The sequence below is a fragment of the Sceloporus undulatus genome, chromosome 2, assembly GCF_019175285.1.
Source record: "Sceloporus undulatus isolate JIND9_A2432 ecotype Alabama chromosome 2, SceUnd_v1.1, whole genome shotgun sequence".
NCBI classification, from domain to species: domain Eukaryota; kingdom Metazoa; phylum Chordata; class Lepidosauria; order Squamata; family Phrynosomatidae; genus Sceloporus; species Sceloporus undulatus.
This window is the reverse complement of record NC_056523.1, coordinates 185985454-186003769: the sequence shown is the minus strand read 5'-3', so window position 1 is coordinate 186003769 and position 18316 is coordinate 185985454. Positions and strand designations below refer to the sequence as shown.

Genomic DNA, 18316 nt, shown 5'->3' with positions numbered 1-18316 from the left:
TTCCAATGGGCAAAATATGCAAGAGTCACTCTGATAAGGGCTGGCAACAGGAGATCTAACGTGGAAGGCAAATGCAAGTGAACCACAAGAACAGCTTGCTCGGCTGTCAAAAGCAGCAAATCTGGTCAGGCAGTTCCAGCTGGTCATCCCCTGTAACCCACGTGCTGCCCTGTGTCATGATGGCACTGCCTTAGAAGTAAAGGTGGTAGGCAGCGTTAGGTGCAGAGATGTGGGAGAGTGTAGTATATCAAGAGTAATACATCAGTCTGAGAAAAGGAGAGGGAAGCAGATTATGGAAATTAAGATTGTCGGGCTGCCATTAATAACTTTTTCAGGATGCATCTGCTTTAACTGTTTAAAAGTAAATATTCAAAATTTAAAAACCTTGGTATTAGGACTCTTCTGAAGAAAGAGAACTTTAAAATGCCATTAGATTTCTTTTGAGTCCCTTTACTTTCCCGCCTCTAGTACAATAACACACCCTCAGAAGAATAATCTTAAAACCACTGGCTTTTTAAGCAAGGCTTTCTCTGAAGAACAAACTGTTACTGCAATCCTATACCCACTTATTTAGGAGGAAATTCCATTGAACTCAACACAGCTTACTTCAGAATAGATGTATATATGTACATGTGTGTATGATTGCTTTAAGCCACAGGTGGGGAAAGTGAGGCCCACAAGCTCCTTGCAAACCCCTGGGGTTGTTTTTGAAAGCTCTCCAAATTTTGAAAACTTTTTTTTATTAAAAATATTCACACACACACCCCTTTAATAATTTCATGCACTGATTTGGGCATTGATATATGTGTTCTGTGGCAAAAATAATATGCAAGTCTTGTACCATAAAGGGACAAAATGTGTCATTGTGACTCATTAAATACACTAATGACTCCATATTGGCGTGTTCAGGCATAACAATAAGACTGGGAACCATGGCTTATTACATACAGATAGCCTCCACCAGCTGCTGTTAATTCTCAGTGAGCCATAGTTCCTACAGTTCTCTCTTTTAATGTTATGTTCTCAATGTGTATTCTAAGCATTTTGCCTTTCATAGCTTACTCTGCTTGTTAAAGCTAGTTTCACACAAATGTTCTTTAACCCAAGCCAAAGACTTTCCAAGATGTCTCCACATGCATTAGGAAGAATTCACAAAGCTGTTCTTCATGTCTGTGAATTCCCACCTATCATTGCCATATGTAAAATTATTGTGTGAATTAGGCCTTAAATGAATTAAAACCAATGATAGCATAGAATAATTTAGCAGTGGTTATTCCCTTTGTGAGAATTAGGGGTTGTTCTCACTTACAATTTACAACGATATAAAATACACCGGTTCCGTTAAATCCGATTCAAAATAACACAGGTGTTATCCCGCTTTCCAAATCGCTTTTTTTCCTTCATTCTCATGTACCAACTGAATCTCTGTAAATGATCCGCTTTCGTTCCTATTCAAGAATGAATCGGTGTATATATAACCCAGTTTTAGTTTTTTTCGTTCGCACTCGCCTTTTTCGGCTGTCAATCAAAGCGACGTCATCATGACGTCACATTAATTTGGAGTAACATACACCGATGTAGCCTGTACTTGTGTTCCCACTACCTGGCCATTTTTAATTCGTTATAAATTTTGTGGTGGTTTTTTTTTAAAGAGCCATTTCCCAGCAGAGAAGGGTGCCGAGCATCCTGATGTTGGGTAGCTCCGCCTGTAAAGGCTCCTGGAGGCAGGACAAAAATTTAAACAGAGGCCCGGGGCCCGGCCTCGCCTCCATGGGCGGAGCGACTCCCAGAGACCCCAGTCTTCTTCCTGCCTAGCTCCTGGTAGGACGCGTCGTCTCAGCTTCTCTGAAGATCTTTCATTGGCTCCCCCAGACTTGGCCTGGCTTATACCTTACCTCTGCTTTCTCTCCCTTTTTCTCCTTTAAAAAAAAAAATCCTTTTCCTTCCTCCTCTCTCTCCTTTCCGCTCTGCCTTTCTCTTTCCCCCCATGGCCAGTGAGGAAGAGGCCAGGCCAGCGGGCGAGCGGGCTCCCACTCAGCCCGGGCAAGCCCCGGCTTTGCCGGAAGCGCGCCCAGAGGCTCTTGCCACGGATGGAGGAAGAGAAGTGGGAGCCGGGCCGCACCGGGCGGAGGGAGATCCCTCACAGCCTGCTGCAGGGCCCAGGGCACCACAGCCAACCTGGCCAGGGTTGGAGGCTGGAGAGCCCTTACCGCCACCGCGACGGACGCCAGGGGAGGAGGTAAGCCAATCCCCCCTGCCCAGCTTTGCTCTCTGGGGCCTCCCCAGGGAGCCGGGGACCACAGACACCTCTGCGCTCCCCCAAAGAGAGAGCGACGGCGGCGCCCCGCGGGGCCAGCCTGGCGGAGCGCAGGGCTGGGGCTCCGGCCCCTTTGTTCCGCCGCTCTTTCCCCCCCCCCTGGGGTGGCCGGGCCCTTTCCTCCAGGGCCCCTCCGCAGCCGGAGGGTCGGCGGCCGAGACCGCAGGTGGCACATGCGGCCCTTTCCCCCCCCCCCCATGGGGGTTCCCTTGGGTCCCTCTCGCCCACCAGGGGTGGTTTGGGATGGGAGGGCCCAACACCTGGCACCCAGCGGGCGTCAGCGGTCGCGCGGTCAGACATCGGGGCGGAGACCACGTGGACCGAGATGGGGGCCGCCATCTTGGCCATGCGGACAGGGATGGCGGCCGCCTTCTTGGTGACCCGGAAGTGGGGTCAAGAGATCATGCGGCCCTCTACGGGGGCTGCCATGTTAGGGGCGACCAGGAAGTGGGGCCGCTAGGCCATGCGGCGGCAAATGGGGGCCGCCATACTGGCGACTCGGGCCGCGAGTCGGCCAAATAAGCCAGGACCATGCATTCCCTGGGCCAGCGGGGAGAGCCATCATGCCGCTCCTCCTCTAATTCCGCCTATCACGGGTCCCCTCGAGAGTCCACGTCCCCAGATGACCTTCGGATACAAAGCCCCCTAGACTCCCAGGTCCAAGCCCAAGCCGCCAGGTCCAGAGGATCACAGAGACGGGGTTCACAGTCGGACTCAGACTCCGACAGATCTCAGGCCTATCACCCCCCAGCAAGAGGGCCCAATATGCAGCCCAATCCAACAAGCGAGTTCGATCCTCCTCACCCCACTCCTCGGAGGACGAGGTCCTCCGGCCAGCATAGACTCTGCGGCCTCAGAATCCGAAGAGGGAGAGCTCTCCCAAGACGAGGGAGACTCGACCAGTGACGCTCCCATGTCTTCGCAACTCCTCAAGCCGGAGGACTATCCAACTCTGATAAAGAAAACAATCAAAACTCTGGGCATCGCCTTGCCACTCCCATCTGCCCCTGCTCTGGACTCGGATCTCCCCAGGGTGGGAGAAGATCTTTTTCCTGTCTCAGTCACCACGGTTCAAGAACTTCCATGCCCCTTCAACATCATGCAGATTGTGAGGGACGAATGGAAGACACCAGCAGCCTCTAGACCCAACCACAGCGCAATTCGGAAGCAGTACATCCTTCAGCGTGGAGTCATGGATAGTCTCAGGGTCCCCCTAGTGGACACCCCGGTGTCTGCTCTCGTTTCTTTGACAGTTTTCATCAGGGATGGCGAGGACACGCTTAGAAACCCTGAGGACCGAAGGGCCGAGGGGGCACTCAAAAAAGCACACGAAGCCACTTCGGTAGCCATCAGGGCAGCCACTACAGTCTCCCTAGTGATGCGCACATAGCTACAGTGGGCCAAGGAGTTGCTGGAGCTGCTGCCCCACGCAGACACCAAGATCCGACAAACCATCAATAAGATCACCAAGTCGTTGGCTCTCGGGGCAGATGGCACCCTGGACTGTGTACAACAGTGCGCCAGGGCCCAGGCGGTGGCACTAGTAGTGCGGCGACAGCTATGGCTCAAAAATTGGCAGGTGGACGCTAGATCCAAACAAAACTTGGCCTTTACTCCCTTCTTAGGGACTAAATTGTTTGGCGAATCCCTCGAACCAGTGCTGATAGAGGGCAAGGACAAAAAGAAAACCTTGCCCTCGTCAAAAAAGAAAGATGACAAGAGACAGTTCAGGAACCGATCTTCCTTTCGATCGTCACGGTCCTTCTCCCCCTTTCAATCTCAGACCAGGGAGTCCAGGTCCACCAAGCCCAGATGGGGTGACAACAAGTTCAACAAGCGAAATCGCCCTCCCTTCTCCCCCAAGAAAGGAGGAGGCTCCAAATCCACCCCAAAAAATCAACAGTCATGACGGTGCCCCTCCAGTAGGAGGCCGACTCCAGGGATTCGCAGGGGCTTGGGAGGGATCCACGACGGACAAGTGGGTCCTCGACACCATCCGCAGGGGATACAAGATAGAGTTTCATCGCACTCCCCCCAACACGTTCATACCCTCTCCCAAGTCCAGCGACCCCAACAAACATCGCCTCCTGCTGGAAGCCATCGATCGTCTACTCGCCATTCATGCCATCGAACCTGTGCCAGACGCTCAAAAAGGTCAAGGGTGCTACTCCACTTTCTTCCTGGTACCAAAGAAAAACGGAACTTGGAGGGCTATCCTAAACCTGCGAGCAGTCAACCGCTTTGTCCGCAAGAGAAAATTCAGGATGGAAACCCTCAAAACTGTTCTAGACAGCCTTCGCCACAAAGACTTTCTCTCTTCTCTAGACCTACAGGATGCCTATCTTCATATTCTGATTCACCCATCCTCCCGGTGTTTCCTACGCTTCAGATATGGCAGGTGCCACTCAACGTCTCCATGTTCACCCTTACCTGGACGACCTCCTGATCAGGGCCTCTTCAAGGACTCAAGCCATCCGGGACACCACCACCATACGCAAGTCCCTGGAAGACCACGGCTTCCTGATCAATCTGGAGAAGAGCTCCATTCACCCCAGCCAAAGGATCATCCACCTAGGAGCCCTAATAGACACAAAGTCGGGGACAGTCCGCCTTCCCCCCGACCGGATCCTGTCCATCCGGAGGTCAACACTGCAGGTGCTACGATCGTCTCGTGCCAGCCTCCGGTTACTCGCTCACCTACAGGGCCTGATGATCGCATCGATCGAGTGCCTACCTTGGGCGAGGTTTCACGCCAGACCCCTCCAGTGGCTGCTTCTGCCACACCAAAAGGCCATTGCGCTGAAGAGCCATCGCAAGATATTAGTGCCCAACAGCGTTCATCAGTCCCTCAGGTGGTGGATAGACCAAACAGTCTTCAGAGGTCGACCCATTTGGACGGCCGAAAAAGTCCAGATCACCACGGATGCCAGCCTTCGGGGCTGGGGGGCACACTGCGGACCACACCTGGCCCAGGGACGGTGGAGCCCGGAGGAACGATCACACAGCATCAAATGGCTAGAACTATGAGCAATCCGCCTAGCCCTCCAGTCCTTCAGCCAGTCAATCCGTCCCAAGTCAGTCCTCGTACGTACAGACAACATCACCGCCAAGGCGCACATAAACCGTCAAGGCGGCACAAGATCACGGTCTCTCATGACGGAAGCCCAGTCCCTGCTATCGTGGGCAGAGGCCAATCTGTTGTCCCTAGAGGCCGAACACCTGCAGGGGCAGCTCAACACCACAGCAGATTGGCTGAGTCGGACCGACATAGACCAGGGAGAGTGGAGCCTTCACCCGGAAGTCTTCCAGTCCATAATAGAGACGATGGGCCACCCGATCCTGGACCTGTTTGCGTCCCCTGCCAACGCCAAGACTCCCAGGTTCTTCTCAAGGTTCAAGACTCAGGGGGCAGAAAACTTTGACGCCCTAAACTGCCACTGGCCAGAGGGCCTCCTATACGCCTTCCCTCCAGTCCCGCTACTGTCACGCCTTCTGTTCAAGATTCGAAGGACGGAATCGGAGGTCATCCTCATAGCTCCAGCCTGGCCGAGACGTCCCTGGTTCTCGGAGATTCTCAGCCTGTCAATACAGAGTCTTCCCCTTCCAGCCAGACCAGACCTACTGGCCCAGGGTCAGATACATCACCCAGATCCCACCTGGCTTCAGCTTCACGCGTGGAAATTGAGAGGGACATGCTAACCAGTTACGGCTACTCCTCTGAGGTGATCGAGTCCATCCTGGCATCGACGCGCCCATCCACCATGAAGATCTATGAGTACACCTTCAGGGCGTTTAAGAGATGGTGTAAGAGAAAAAAGAAGAACTTCATTCAAGTCTCTGTTGCTACGATACTCCAATTTCTCCAAGACGGCTTTGGCCAGGGCCTCCGACCCAACACAATAAAAAGACAGGTGGCGGCAATCACTTCGATACTGCCGCACGAACAGGCCGCTACGATATCACACCATCCTCACATTAGGAGATTACTCAAGGGAGTTTCCAACAGGGCGCCCCCAACAAGACACCGATTCCCGTCTTGGGACCTACACAAGATTCTTCTAGCCCTGACAGTACAGCCATTCAAGCCGCTGAGGGAGGCGTCCCTCAAGTTCCTCATCCTCAAGACGCTCATCCTTACAGCGCTCACATCGGCCCGCAGAGTATCAGAGATCGGGGCGCTGTCCGTGAGAAAAGAGCTCTGCATCATTAGACCTGATTCCATTGTATTGAGGCCTGACCCGACCTTCATCCCCAAGGTTAATTCAATTTTCCACTCATCCCAGGACATCGTCTTGCCCACTTTTTGCCCTCGACCAACCGGTGAGTTAGACAGGGCCTGGCATACCTTGGACGTGCGCAGAGCCATAAAAATATACCTCAAGAGGACTGCGACCTTCAGAAAGTCAGAATCACTTTTTGTCTCCTTCCAACTGCGATCCAAGGGCAAAAAGGTATCATCGTCGACGCTGTCAAGATGGATCAAGCTTTGCATCCTCGAATGCTACAAGGTCATGAACCTACCCCCGCCAGACGGCATCTTGGCACATTCCACCAGAAGTGCATCCACCTCGGCTGCTTTCTCCACTAACGCACCCCTGGCAGAGATCTGCCGAGCTGCCACCTGGAAAACTCCCTCCACGTTTGCCAGACACTACAAGCTCAACATCTTCCAGTCGGCTGAGGCGGCCTTTGGCCGCAGGGTTCTTCAACAAATAGTGCCCGACTCCACCAAGGCATCAGCAGGCCCCCCCCCTGGTTGGGTCAGAGCTTTTGTAAATCCCAACATCAGGATGCTCGGCACCCTTCTCTGCTGGGAAATGGTACGTAAGTACTTACCTGAGAGACGTCCCTTTCCAGCAGAGAAGGTCCGGGCATCCTTTCCACCCTGTCTACCTGCAAACGCCTAGGGGTCAGGGTCTTTCTCTCTCCTCTGAGCTTCAGGCCTCTGCCTTCTAGACGCCAAGTCTGGTCACCAATGCCTTTCAAGATTAACCAGTCGCTGGGCTGGTCACTGACTGAGGTCTCTGGGGGTCGCTCCGCCCATGGAGGCGGGGCCGGGCCCCGGGCCTCTGTTTAAATTTTTGTCCTGCCTCCAGGAGCCTTTACAGGCGGAGCTACCCAACATCAGGATGCCCGGACCTTCTCTGCTGGAAAGGGACGTCTCTCAGGTAAGTACTAACGTACCAATCAGGAGGCGCTTATTCGTCCTCTTCTGTGTCTCCCCATATTAACTGCCATAACTCAGTGCTAGGGAATCCTGGGAATGGTAGTTTATTATGGCACCAGCACTCTCTGGCAGAGGAGGATAAATGTCTCACAAACACAACCATCCCATAGTTCCTCTGGAAAGAGCCTTGGTTCCCCAGATTCGCTTTGGCCGCCCCCTGGGGAGAGAATCTTTGGGGAAGATTGCTCCTTGGGCTGTCTTGGGAGCCATCCCATAGTTCCTCTGGAAAGAGCCTTGGTTCCCCAGATTCGCTTTGGCCGCCCCATGGGGAGAGAATCTTTGGGGAAGATTGCTCCTTGGGCTGTCTTGGGAGCCATCCCATAGTTCCTCTGGAAAGAGCCTCGGTTCCCCAGATTCGCTTTGGCCACCCCATGGGGAGAGAATCTTTGGGGAAGATTGCTCCCAGGGCTGTCTTGGGAGCCATCCCATAGTTCCTCTGGAAAGAGCCTATGGGAAAGTGTGTGTGTTTGCCAAATCGGATCAAGGAGGAGAAGGCAGTGGGTTTAAGTGCGTAGAGACTCTGGATCCAAAGCCCAGGGTTGGAAAATGGGATCAAGGAGGAGAAGGCAGTGGGTTTAAGTTGGATAGAGACACAAGACAGAAAAGGGGAAAAGAGAACGATCCCAGAGGCAAGAGGCTGCAGACCTAAGAGAGAGGAGAGAGTGAAAGCCGAATAAAGCAAGAGCAAGAGACGTCCAGGATAGAAAGGCGGACACAATACAAAAGAGGAGATGGCAGAAGTCTCCAGGGATAGAGATAAAGTGGAATACACACACACACACACACACACACACACACACACATATCCAGGGTTTCCTATGTCTCCCCAGATTCCGTTTGGGAAAGAGAGAAGGAAAGGCTCTATTTCCCTCCAGATTGCTGTGCATCCAGCCTTTCTCTGTTACAAATGGTATTAAGTGGTTCTCCTCAAACAGAGGGGAGGTTGCAATCTACCGGGGGGTGGGGGAGTCTATGCGAATGGAAGAAAATGGCGCTGGAGATGCAGAAAGAGACCAAAGAGGGTGACACCCCAGGCCAGCCCATCGTGCTCCACTCCTCCCATCCAGTTAACCCGATTTCAGAGGCTGATCGTTCCTATTTACATACTCCGATTCCTGTCCCGAATCAAGGAAAAAAATGTAGGTTCGACCCTTCTATTTTTTTAACCCGCGTTAAATGACGATAACACAGATCAAATTAAAACCCGCTTTACGATTCGATTTTATGTGGGAACAATTGCGGGTTACTCTAGAACTGTTCTAGAGTTAATTCGGTTTCCAATAGGAACGCCATTCCTTGGATTCGATTGGTAACCCGGCATAAGTGAGAATCAGCCCTTAGTGTGGTGTAGTGGTTTGAGTGTTGGACTATGACTCTGGAGGCCAGGGTGCAAATCCCCTCTTAGCCATGGAAGCCCATTAGGTGACCTTGGGTAACTTACATTCTCTCAGCCTCAGAGGAATGCAAAGGCAAACACTTTCTGTCCAAATCATGTCAAGAAGGGTAGCTCTAAGTGGGGAAAAACTTGAAGGCACACAACAATAATTCCCTTTGCCTTTTTGTACTGTAGAGGAGCTAGCCATTAAGGACTGAATAGTAACCTTGGGAGAAGAATATCTGTCCAGGCACAGTACTGAAATCCTTTCCATTTCTTTTTAGATTCTGGACTGTCATTTTGTGTATACAGATATTCTTTTGCAGCCATGCTTGATGACAGTTTCTGTCTTTTTTTGAAACAGACTGAATGCTGAGTTTTCAAAGTGCTGCAAGTTTTGTAGACTGAAGTGGCAAATGCCATGCAGCTTCGGCCTTTGAGTTGCTCTCAGCAGAGACATTGAGCACCAGCAGTGTTCAATCTGTAAAAGTGAGGGGGAGGTGAGCTAGTAAAATGTGAAGAGGTCTTCGGGGAGCCACTCTCTCACACACCCTCCAAATAGGAAGAACTACAGTTCAAGAAAAAACTTTTTAGTCTGATGTAACAACAGTGTGTCCTGGACCACAGTGTAGTTGTGGCTCACCTCTTTCCTTGCAATGAAACTACACCTCATTTTCTACTCCTGCCCCCAATAGCCCTCTTCTCTGCCCTTCTGGCACAGCTTCTGTGCTGAGGAACTGGGTTGGATACCCTTTGGAACAATCCCAAGAACAGCAACTTCTCAAAGCAAGCATTTGGATGAGGACAGGCACCCCTTAACAGCAAAACTCCATGAACAATGGAGGAATCACTACTGCAGCAGCATTGACACATTCAGTGCTGGGGGGGGGGGGGGGTTGTACATGCCAGTTTCAAGTAGGGGGGTGGGTCAGGTGCTGTGAGAGACTTGCCAATAATGGAATAATCAGCCTTCACTGACAGGTTGTCATGACTGACACCCCCGCCTCTGAGCCTGCAATCTTGATGCCTGCCAGAAAGTTGGGTTCAGAAGCGGAAAGCAGGTCAAGGCTCTGTGCAGAGCTCCTATAGTCCCACCTCTGATCTCCCCCAAACCCTCACTGTCTTGCCACCACATATATGGCTAATGACTTTGTGCGCAGGATGCTTATGCTCCTGGAAAAGAAACCCTGGACGAGAAATATTCAGCAGTGCTAGGGAATCCTATTATAACAATGGCAACATCTTTAAAATGCAGCCAGTCTCTCTTTTTCCTCCTCCTTGGATTTTAATAGTAGTTGCATATGAGTGTCCTACAAAAGTCTAAGCCAAGGGAAAGTGAGGGACTCCAGCCCTTCCTTGATTAGAATTGGGAGTCTGACTGGTGGTCTCTGTTGTTCCTTAGTTGTGCTAGAATCTCATCCCCCCTACCCCCCCACCCCATATATTTCAATAGTGATGGTGGAGGAGGAGAGAAAAACTTTTCTTTCTTTGTTTCCTTAGAACCAGGCAGTATAATTGAAGGGTGCAATCCCTATTATGTTTTGCCGCAACCCCCAGTTTAGTGAAACAAGACATTTTGAGGGTGGATTTACAATTCTTGAAAATGCATGTTAAATTAAGCCATATGATTAGATGAACTAATGTTTAAAAACTTGTGTCCATTAAGAGCCTGGGCCAAGGTCAACCTTCTTCCTAGGTCTTGCAGCATGTGCTTGAGGCTTGACTCTGGTTTTTATTTATTTCACTTACTGCTTTTCTTTGCTTTTCCCCCAAGAAGGCCAGGGCAGTACACACAGGCTTTGTCATTTTCTCTTTGCCCCACTTTGTGCAAATGATTAGGCTGAGATAACATGGTTTTGTATAGGAAAGTGAAGAGGGCATTCTCAAATATTGTAAGACAGCCCTGCACAACTTCAGATCCTTCCAAATGAGTTAGTGGCTGCTAGCCAAGTATCACAGGGTGCTTGGGTGTTAGCCCCTCACCTTTTTAAAATTGCTTGTTTGTTTTTGCAATCCTAGGTAAGCAGTACAAACCCCTACAAGCTCCCATACATCACTGATAGACTCCGTTCTATTTAATGGGCTGCAAATAATTGTGGAGGCTGAGCCAGGGCAAAGAGGTCCTCCATCTCCAAGGTCTGCCAGACCCATGTCCAGATGCAATGCTTGCTGCCTGTCTTCTCTGGGAGAGAGATGGTGGGTCATTGATCTAAAACCGTGGTTCCCAACCTTCCTAATGCCACGACCCTTTAATACAGTTCCTCATGTTGTGGTGATCCAAACCCATTAAATTATTTTCGTTGCTACTTCATAACTGTAACTAAATGGGTGTTTTCCAGTGGTCTTAGGCGACCACCATGAAAGAGTCATTCGACCCCCAAAGGGGTCCCGACCTACAGGTTGGGAACCACTGATCTAAAAGGTCTCTATCCTTAGAAGGCAGGAGACTTGAAGGCCTGCGCTGGTCTTGAGATGGGTAGCAGAAGCAGCTGCTGGAAGCAGCAGGAGGGAGTGTTTGCCTGGTTGCCTGTACCTCCCTTTCCCACCCACTTATCGAACCCCAGTCTTGAGGCAGCATCAGCTGTGCTTTCTGGAGCACCTGCTAGCCCTGTCTTTGTGTATTTCCGTGTGTGTTTGTGCCTGTGTGTGTGCTTTTTCTCTCAGCACAAAGGCTCTTTAAATATTTAAGTGGCAGCAAAGCTGCTTGTGCTCTTTAATAAATCATAGTGACCTGAAACTGCTGCCTTGCCTGAGGGGAACACCAACACAGAGTGGCTTCCTCTACCATGGGTCATTGCAGGAGATTGGGACAGAAAGTGGGTGCAGATGAAAGCATTGCTCAGAAGTTTCTGTACTGGGGTGGCTGGGAGGAAACAGTACCCCTTTCCCTCCAGTTCATTTATATCTTCCATGTTGTACCCTTAATCCAAGCTAGTCAGTATGTGGTCCTACAGATATAAGTTTCTCTGAGACTTTAATACCAAGTGAGTGATCATTCCTGGATGCACTGGGACATTTGATACATTGGATACGTCTGAGCATGTGAAGTATACTGTTTTATTACTCCTGAGAGGACTGCAGTTCAGAATAGCATGCTTGTGACTCAGGTCCAGAACTTCAAGAACAGCCAGTATTAACTTTTTGCTAACTTGAGCTTTGGTGCTCTTAAGACAAATCAAATAAAGGCATCCACCTTTTTGGATGGCCCTGCAGGTAACACCTGGCCATACTGGTAATGGGGCATGTAGTTTTCTATGATACTGGATTGTCCTTTTGACACAGGGGAAGGCATGGTGCTCATAGTCCATCTAAGAGGCTGAATGTGGAAGTCACCAGCAACATTATTAGGAAAAAGTAATGATTTTGGGATTAGTTTTATTCTTTTCTTTCAAAAACACAGCTTGTAACTTTTAAAATGTTCCTTGCTGTGTGTATGTGTTGTGTGCCTTCAAGTTGTTTCTGACTGTGGTGACCCTAAGGCATCACAGGGTTTTCTTGGCAAAATTTGTTCAAAGCAAGTTTGCTAGTGAGACTGAGTGTGTGTGACTTGCTGAAGGTAACCCAGTGGGCTTTCATGGTTGAGGAGGGATTTCAACTCTGATTTCCAAAGTCATAGTCCAACGCTCAACCAATGTACCACACTGGTCCTCGGATCCTTTGGTGTACTTCCAGAATATTTTACTTCCCTGCTTTCTCCTCATTCTACCTCCTTTCCAGTCTTTACCCCCATCACAGGACAGGATGGCCGTGGGTTCTCTGTCTCCCCCTCCTCTTATGATTGTACCTGATCTGGAGTAGGAAGTGCAAAGACCTGTTTGGAAGAAATGATGAAGACTGACCAGACAGTGCGACCAGCTGCCCTTCACCACCAAGAAGCAACAAAGTTGTCTTCAAAGATGTTTCCTTCCTTTATATATCTGTGGTATCAATTTTTGGATTGTCACTGCTCTGCTTTAAAAGATTTGGGGAGGAGAGGTCCATTGCAAATATAGCTCTTTGGATATGAAAAGAGAGGAGGGGCACTTGTATCCGAAATCCTGCTGTGACTCAGCCTCAACCAGCAAGTAGGCGAAAGAATAATTAAGCCCTGCCGTGAGAGGGCAGAGGGAGGACAGTATGATGACATGGAGCATACAGGTTCTAGCTTTGTAGCTCCAGGTACCTGCATGGGTCCTCTCACCAAGTGAACATCTCTCTACCACCAAGACCACTACCACCATCCTCAAGATCATTAGGGTCAGCATGTCTGTGGAGATGTCTTGTCAGTTTCTGTATAGTTTCAAGGAGGCTGTAAAGAAGGAGTGTATGCTTGCATGCATGTGTGAATGTGTAGGCAACCTGGACTGTTGTTGGAGCCATTTGATCTTTTGAAAGGTTGCTCTCAGATTTGTCCTTCAGAGTCCTAGTGCCTGGAACCAAACAACAGACTATTGAGGTCACATATCTACTGATTTTGTTAGCTCTCTGAAATTTCCTTATGTGCAACCTTTCTCCTTCCCTTTTGTTATGGGGTGAAAGGAGGAAAGAGAGTGAACCCAACATTTCAGTGCTGTTAGTATAGCTTAGTAGACTGGACGTACATGCTCCAGCTCATTTGTTGTTGTTGTTGTGTGTGCCTTCAAGTTGTTTGGAGGCACAGAATTTATGATAATCCTAAGGAAAACCTAGGATAAGGTTCATTTGTTCAGAGCGGTTTGCCTTTGTCTCCCTCTGAGGGTGAAAGAGTGTGACTTTCCCAAGGTCATCCAGTGGGTTTCCATGGCTGGGCAGGGATTCAAACCCCATTCTCCAGACTCATAGTCCAGTGCTGAAACCACTACGCCATGCTGGCTCTCTGCCTGCTAGGAAATAAGTATCACTCCTATCCAGGAAATATCTTATTTCAATGAGTCAGATCTACATTGGATGTTGGTGAAGTACACCACTTGATTCCTCCATATTTTAGGCACTGATTCTCTTAAATTGGAAATAGTGTGTGGCTTCATACTTACTTGATTCTAATTTTCCTTTGTCATGTAGTCCTGGCTAGCTTACTCTTGCAACCCTGCCCCACATGGGTTATGGAGGTGATATATTTGAAGTGCTATCTAAATAAATGTGCTCTCTGTCTCTCTGTTTTATTTGCTTCACCTAAAGAGAATACCAAGATGAGTGTGTATCAATTTTCATACACCTTGTTAATGGTTAATGGATCCTTGCATTTTTTTTAATTGAACTGTCATTTTTAAAAAAAAACACATTTGTATGAATATTTTTTTCTAACTGTACCCTGTTTTAATAAAATGCTTATGAGCTGCTTTGGATCTGTATAAGCAGAAAGGCAGGATATAAATGAAATAATAAATGTATAACATTAAAATAAATGAATGGAGCAAAATCTGAAATGCTGTTGAACCATCCCTGAAATCATGTTCAGGGTTTAGTAAACCAAAATTTACACTACAAGTCAGCAACTTGTTTGCAGCAGAAGCAGGAAATTTCTGGGGAGCTGGAATTACTTTCTCCCTGTGAATGTTGTGGTAATGCCTAGAAATGTTGACTGTACATCTGCCAGCCCTGACTGGTCTTGCTTTTAATCTCATCTTTTGATTGGTGAAGAGCTCTCTGAAGATGTTGTCTTCTGTGTCCGCTGTGTCTTTGCAGTCAGTTTCCACTTTTCTGGCTCAAGACATATAGGTGTGTGTGTGTGTGTGTGCGTGCCAGAAAGGCATGAGCTCTTGGATGTCTTTTCATTAAACAGTACTTCCTTTGGTCTTGCTGTTGACTTCTGATTCTGGCAAGACTGCTCCAGGTTGTGTTAAGCTTTTTGAATGGTGCATTGCATTGTCCCTCTCTGCGCTTTGTGTCTAGCTTTTAGTGCTGTGTCTGCCTCTCCTCTCAGCAGAGTGTTGGCCTCCTCTTGGTTTGCCACTGAAGAAGCCGCTGGGGGGCACGCATGTCTCCTAAAGAATCCTCTGTGCTGCTTTGGGTTGGTGATGCCAGACAGATCTGACCCCTTTATAGCTTGAAGGGCAGGCTAGACACAAACTGAGTCTGAGTGTTGGAGATGAAGGGCTGTGTTCATATTTGGGGCAGAAAGGAAGATGCCCTCCTGCCTGGAAATTCAGAATCAGTCACATCATAAGCAGCTTGGAATAAAGATTCTTGATCTCATATTTCTGTGAGAGAATCCTATGTCCATTGCACAAACACACACAAGTCTGGTCCAGAGAGCTGTTGAATTCCAGGCTTAATGCTGTTTCTCATCCCCATCCTCTTTGTTTTTTATTTATTTATTTCATTTTTATGCCACCTTTCTTCCAGAAAGGGGCAGCTCACAAATAAAAAACATTTTAAAACACACTACAACAAAAACAATTTAAATTACATACATTTGTGGTCAGTTTCCACCAGTATATTCTATTGGCACACTCAGATTTTGTTTTTGTTTTTTGGCAGAGCCGTCTTTTCTTTTTCATTTTTCAGGGTTATCAAAGTAGCTTCTGGCTTGTTGAATGCTACAGAAAAAGTTACATGGAGTGGGACTGTACCCAGAAGCCACATTATTCTAGGTCTAAACCATTTCTTGTATTATTATTTTTAACAACATATTTGCTGCCTACTTTTTAAAGCAGATTTGCAAGATTACTAGTGGCCACAGAGATGCTTGATATGCTTACAAGTTGATCAGGCTGGAGAGTTCTGGAGATTACAGTCCCCCCAAAAAAAACTTTTCCAAGCTCTTCCACTTAATATAAATTCCACTCTGCTTAGTAGCAAACAATGCTGAAATAAGTAGAACGCAGAAGGCAAGGGGAAAAAGAGAATGTTGTGCTCCTGTAGTAACCAACATCTTCCAGGTTTTTCTGCTCCATCTCTTGCCCTGTTCTGTATTTGAATTCTCCCAAGTCTCAAAAGACATCTTGAAGGAATAGCTAACAGCTTTTGCACTGGTTAGTTGTATGGCGAGGATGGGAGCAGGCAGAAAAGTAGGGCTGAAGATGGCTGAGATTACTTACTGCACAAGCCTGGCACAAGGATGGGAATTTAGAAAAGGAAATGATTGCTTTTCTAAATAGGGAAAAAAGAGAAATAGGATCTGATTTTTTAAAAAGACAATTATAGAATTAGCTCTGTTGGTAGAGCAAATTAACCACTTTCAAGTAGTTTCAGAGCATTTAGGACAGAGTTTGGAATAGATTGTGCAAGGCTGAATTCAAAGAATAATGTCACAGCAACTTAAATGCTGGATTAAGAGAACTTCGCCTCTCCTCCTGCTATGCTAAATTTGATTTATGTTTTGTCCTTCCAGAATCCAGATTACCATGGCTTCGACCCAGATCCTGTCGTCGATCTGTGGAATATGCGCATTGCCTTCTTCTTTGGTGTCTCTGTTGTTATCGTCTTGGGCGCCACCTTTTTACATTATCTGCCAGATCATGGGTAAGGTTCATTAGTGAAATTCCATGTCTACTTGTACTCTCTCACACAGCATGACACTTGGGCCAGATAGTAGGGGCAGGTAGGCAGTTGTCTTCACCAATTTAACAGCTCTGCACTTCTAACTTGCCCTGTGACATCTTTCATTATAGTAGTTTTGCTCTATGCTCCTTATTCTCATCCTGCTTTCTCATGAAGCGAACTGTCTCATATCTCTCTCCCCTATTGCCAAAACCCTTCTCAGGTCACCAGACATTTCCTTTTCTAATTGTCCATTTCCTTAGAACGGTGGTAGGGAAAGTGTGACCTGCAGGCCACATACTGTAAAAGCTGTTTTATCGGGTCCCCCAATACCGCCCCTGTTTTTTTTTAATATTTGAAATTTTCTTTTGCATAATTATATTTTCTTGAGCTAATTTTAAAAAAATAAAAAATTGCTTCTCATGGCCATTCTTGGCATCTTGGGAGAAAAGCATTAGCTCCTAAGAATATTCTTTCAGTGCCTGTAATTTGTAAACCATGAGTCCTCTCCTTCTTGTCACTTATAAGGTCTTTGGTGCTTTCTCAGTATTTCCTTTACCATAGCATTGCTCTTACACACCATAAACACCTGTTGACTGGCATGGCCATGCTGAACTGCTAATATGGCATGCCCTTCTCTCTTATAGGGCCACACTGGAAAGCCAGTGGCCTTGGAAAGAAGAAAAGTGCAATGCAGGGGGGGGGATCTACTTGGGGGGGGGGGGCTGGAGGGTTTTCAGCAGCCTGCTGTAATCTAGATTGTGTCTGTGGGCAATACCATGACCCCAACAGTCGTTGGCCCTCAGCAAAGCAAGAGAAGGATTTTTTCCACCTGGAATTTCAGAATTTATTTGCAAAGAAGAGCCTGTTCTTCCTCCCTTTTACTTGAGTGAGGAAGAGAAAGAAGGAACAAAACTCTTTCCTTCCAATCTCAGGAAGAGGAAGCGGAGGAAGAACAAAGCCAGGAATGAAATGTACTTGCTATCTCTGGTCAGAGGTCAGAGATAGTGCAATTTGCATTCATGGTAGATGGAGGATTGGGGCCCACAGAAACATCGGAATTTGTCTGCAGCCCTCCATGTACAGGACAGAGGTTTACGGGCCTCTGTCTTAATGGTTAATATATAAAACAACATTCTGCACTCTATCTTGAAGAATTTATATGAGAGGAGTAACTCTCAATGGCATCTCTGCAATGGTGATAGCAAGCATACTATTAGATATGGTGGTACTTTTGTAGTAAACCAAAGCATGAAATGACAGTACAAAATATACTATTAGGTATTCACAGAAGATGTGTTGAACCAAATATCTTGATATTCCAATCCATTTGGAGTAATGTAGCCCTTCTTCAGGGAAGGTATCTCTTGGGGGATAAAGAGAGAATCAAAGCTTCCTTAAAATATTACAAGAGCCTATCCATGTACATTTAACTTGGAGAGTGGCCTTCAGCATACTTGGAAAGAATGTTAACACTCTCTAGTGAGATACAATTGTCCTTGCACTTTTCCCCAGCCTGAAACATTGCTGTTATATTAATGATTTAGGCACATCTAAGTCCTCTTGTTGTGAATGTTTTTTTAATGAGCCTTCTAAATGGGAGAGGCAGGATTTTATATCTGCATGCAGGATTTGAATCTGCACGTGGGCTTCTTGATATTTGCATATGGCTAAAACATTGAAGCCCCCTCTAGCACAGGGGGTTTGTTTCTCCAGATGTTTTGGACTTCAGTTTCCACAATCCTCACCATAGATCATGCTGACTGGTGTTTCTGGAAGCTGAAGTGCAAGCAACCAATGGCTGAGAAATGCAGCAGAAGCACCTTAATGGTTTTTGGCATGAGAGTTCATGGACTAGCCCAGTTCATCAGCTCATGAAATGTTGTCCCAAATTTCAAATATGTTTATACGTATACATGATTGTGGATGAGAAATCAAAGGGAAATTAAATGTAGGA

General features: G+C 47.7%; 1 protein-coding gene across 1 annotated transcript in view; it reads left to right on the top strand.

Moving 5' to 3' along the window:
* Positions 1-18316, top strand: part of NDUFB11 (NADH:ubiquinone oxidoreductase subunit B11) — a 60872-nt gene that overhangs the window by 28345 nt on the left and 14211 nt on the right. The window contains exon 2 of the mRNA XM_042448485.1: positions 16211-16341. Within this exon, the coding sequence (XP_042304419.1) occupies positions 16211-16341 (131 nt within the window). The remainder of the gene's footprint in view (positions 1-16210; positions 16342-18316) is intronic.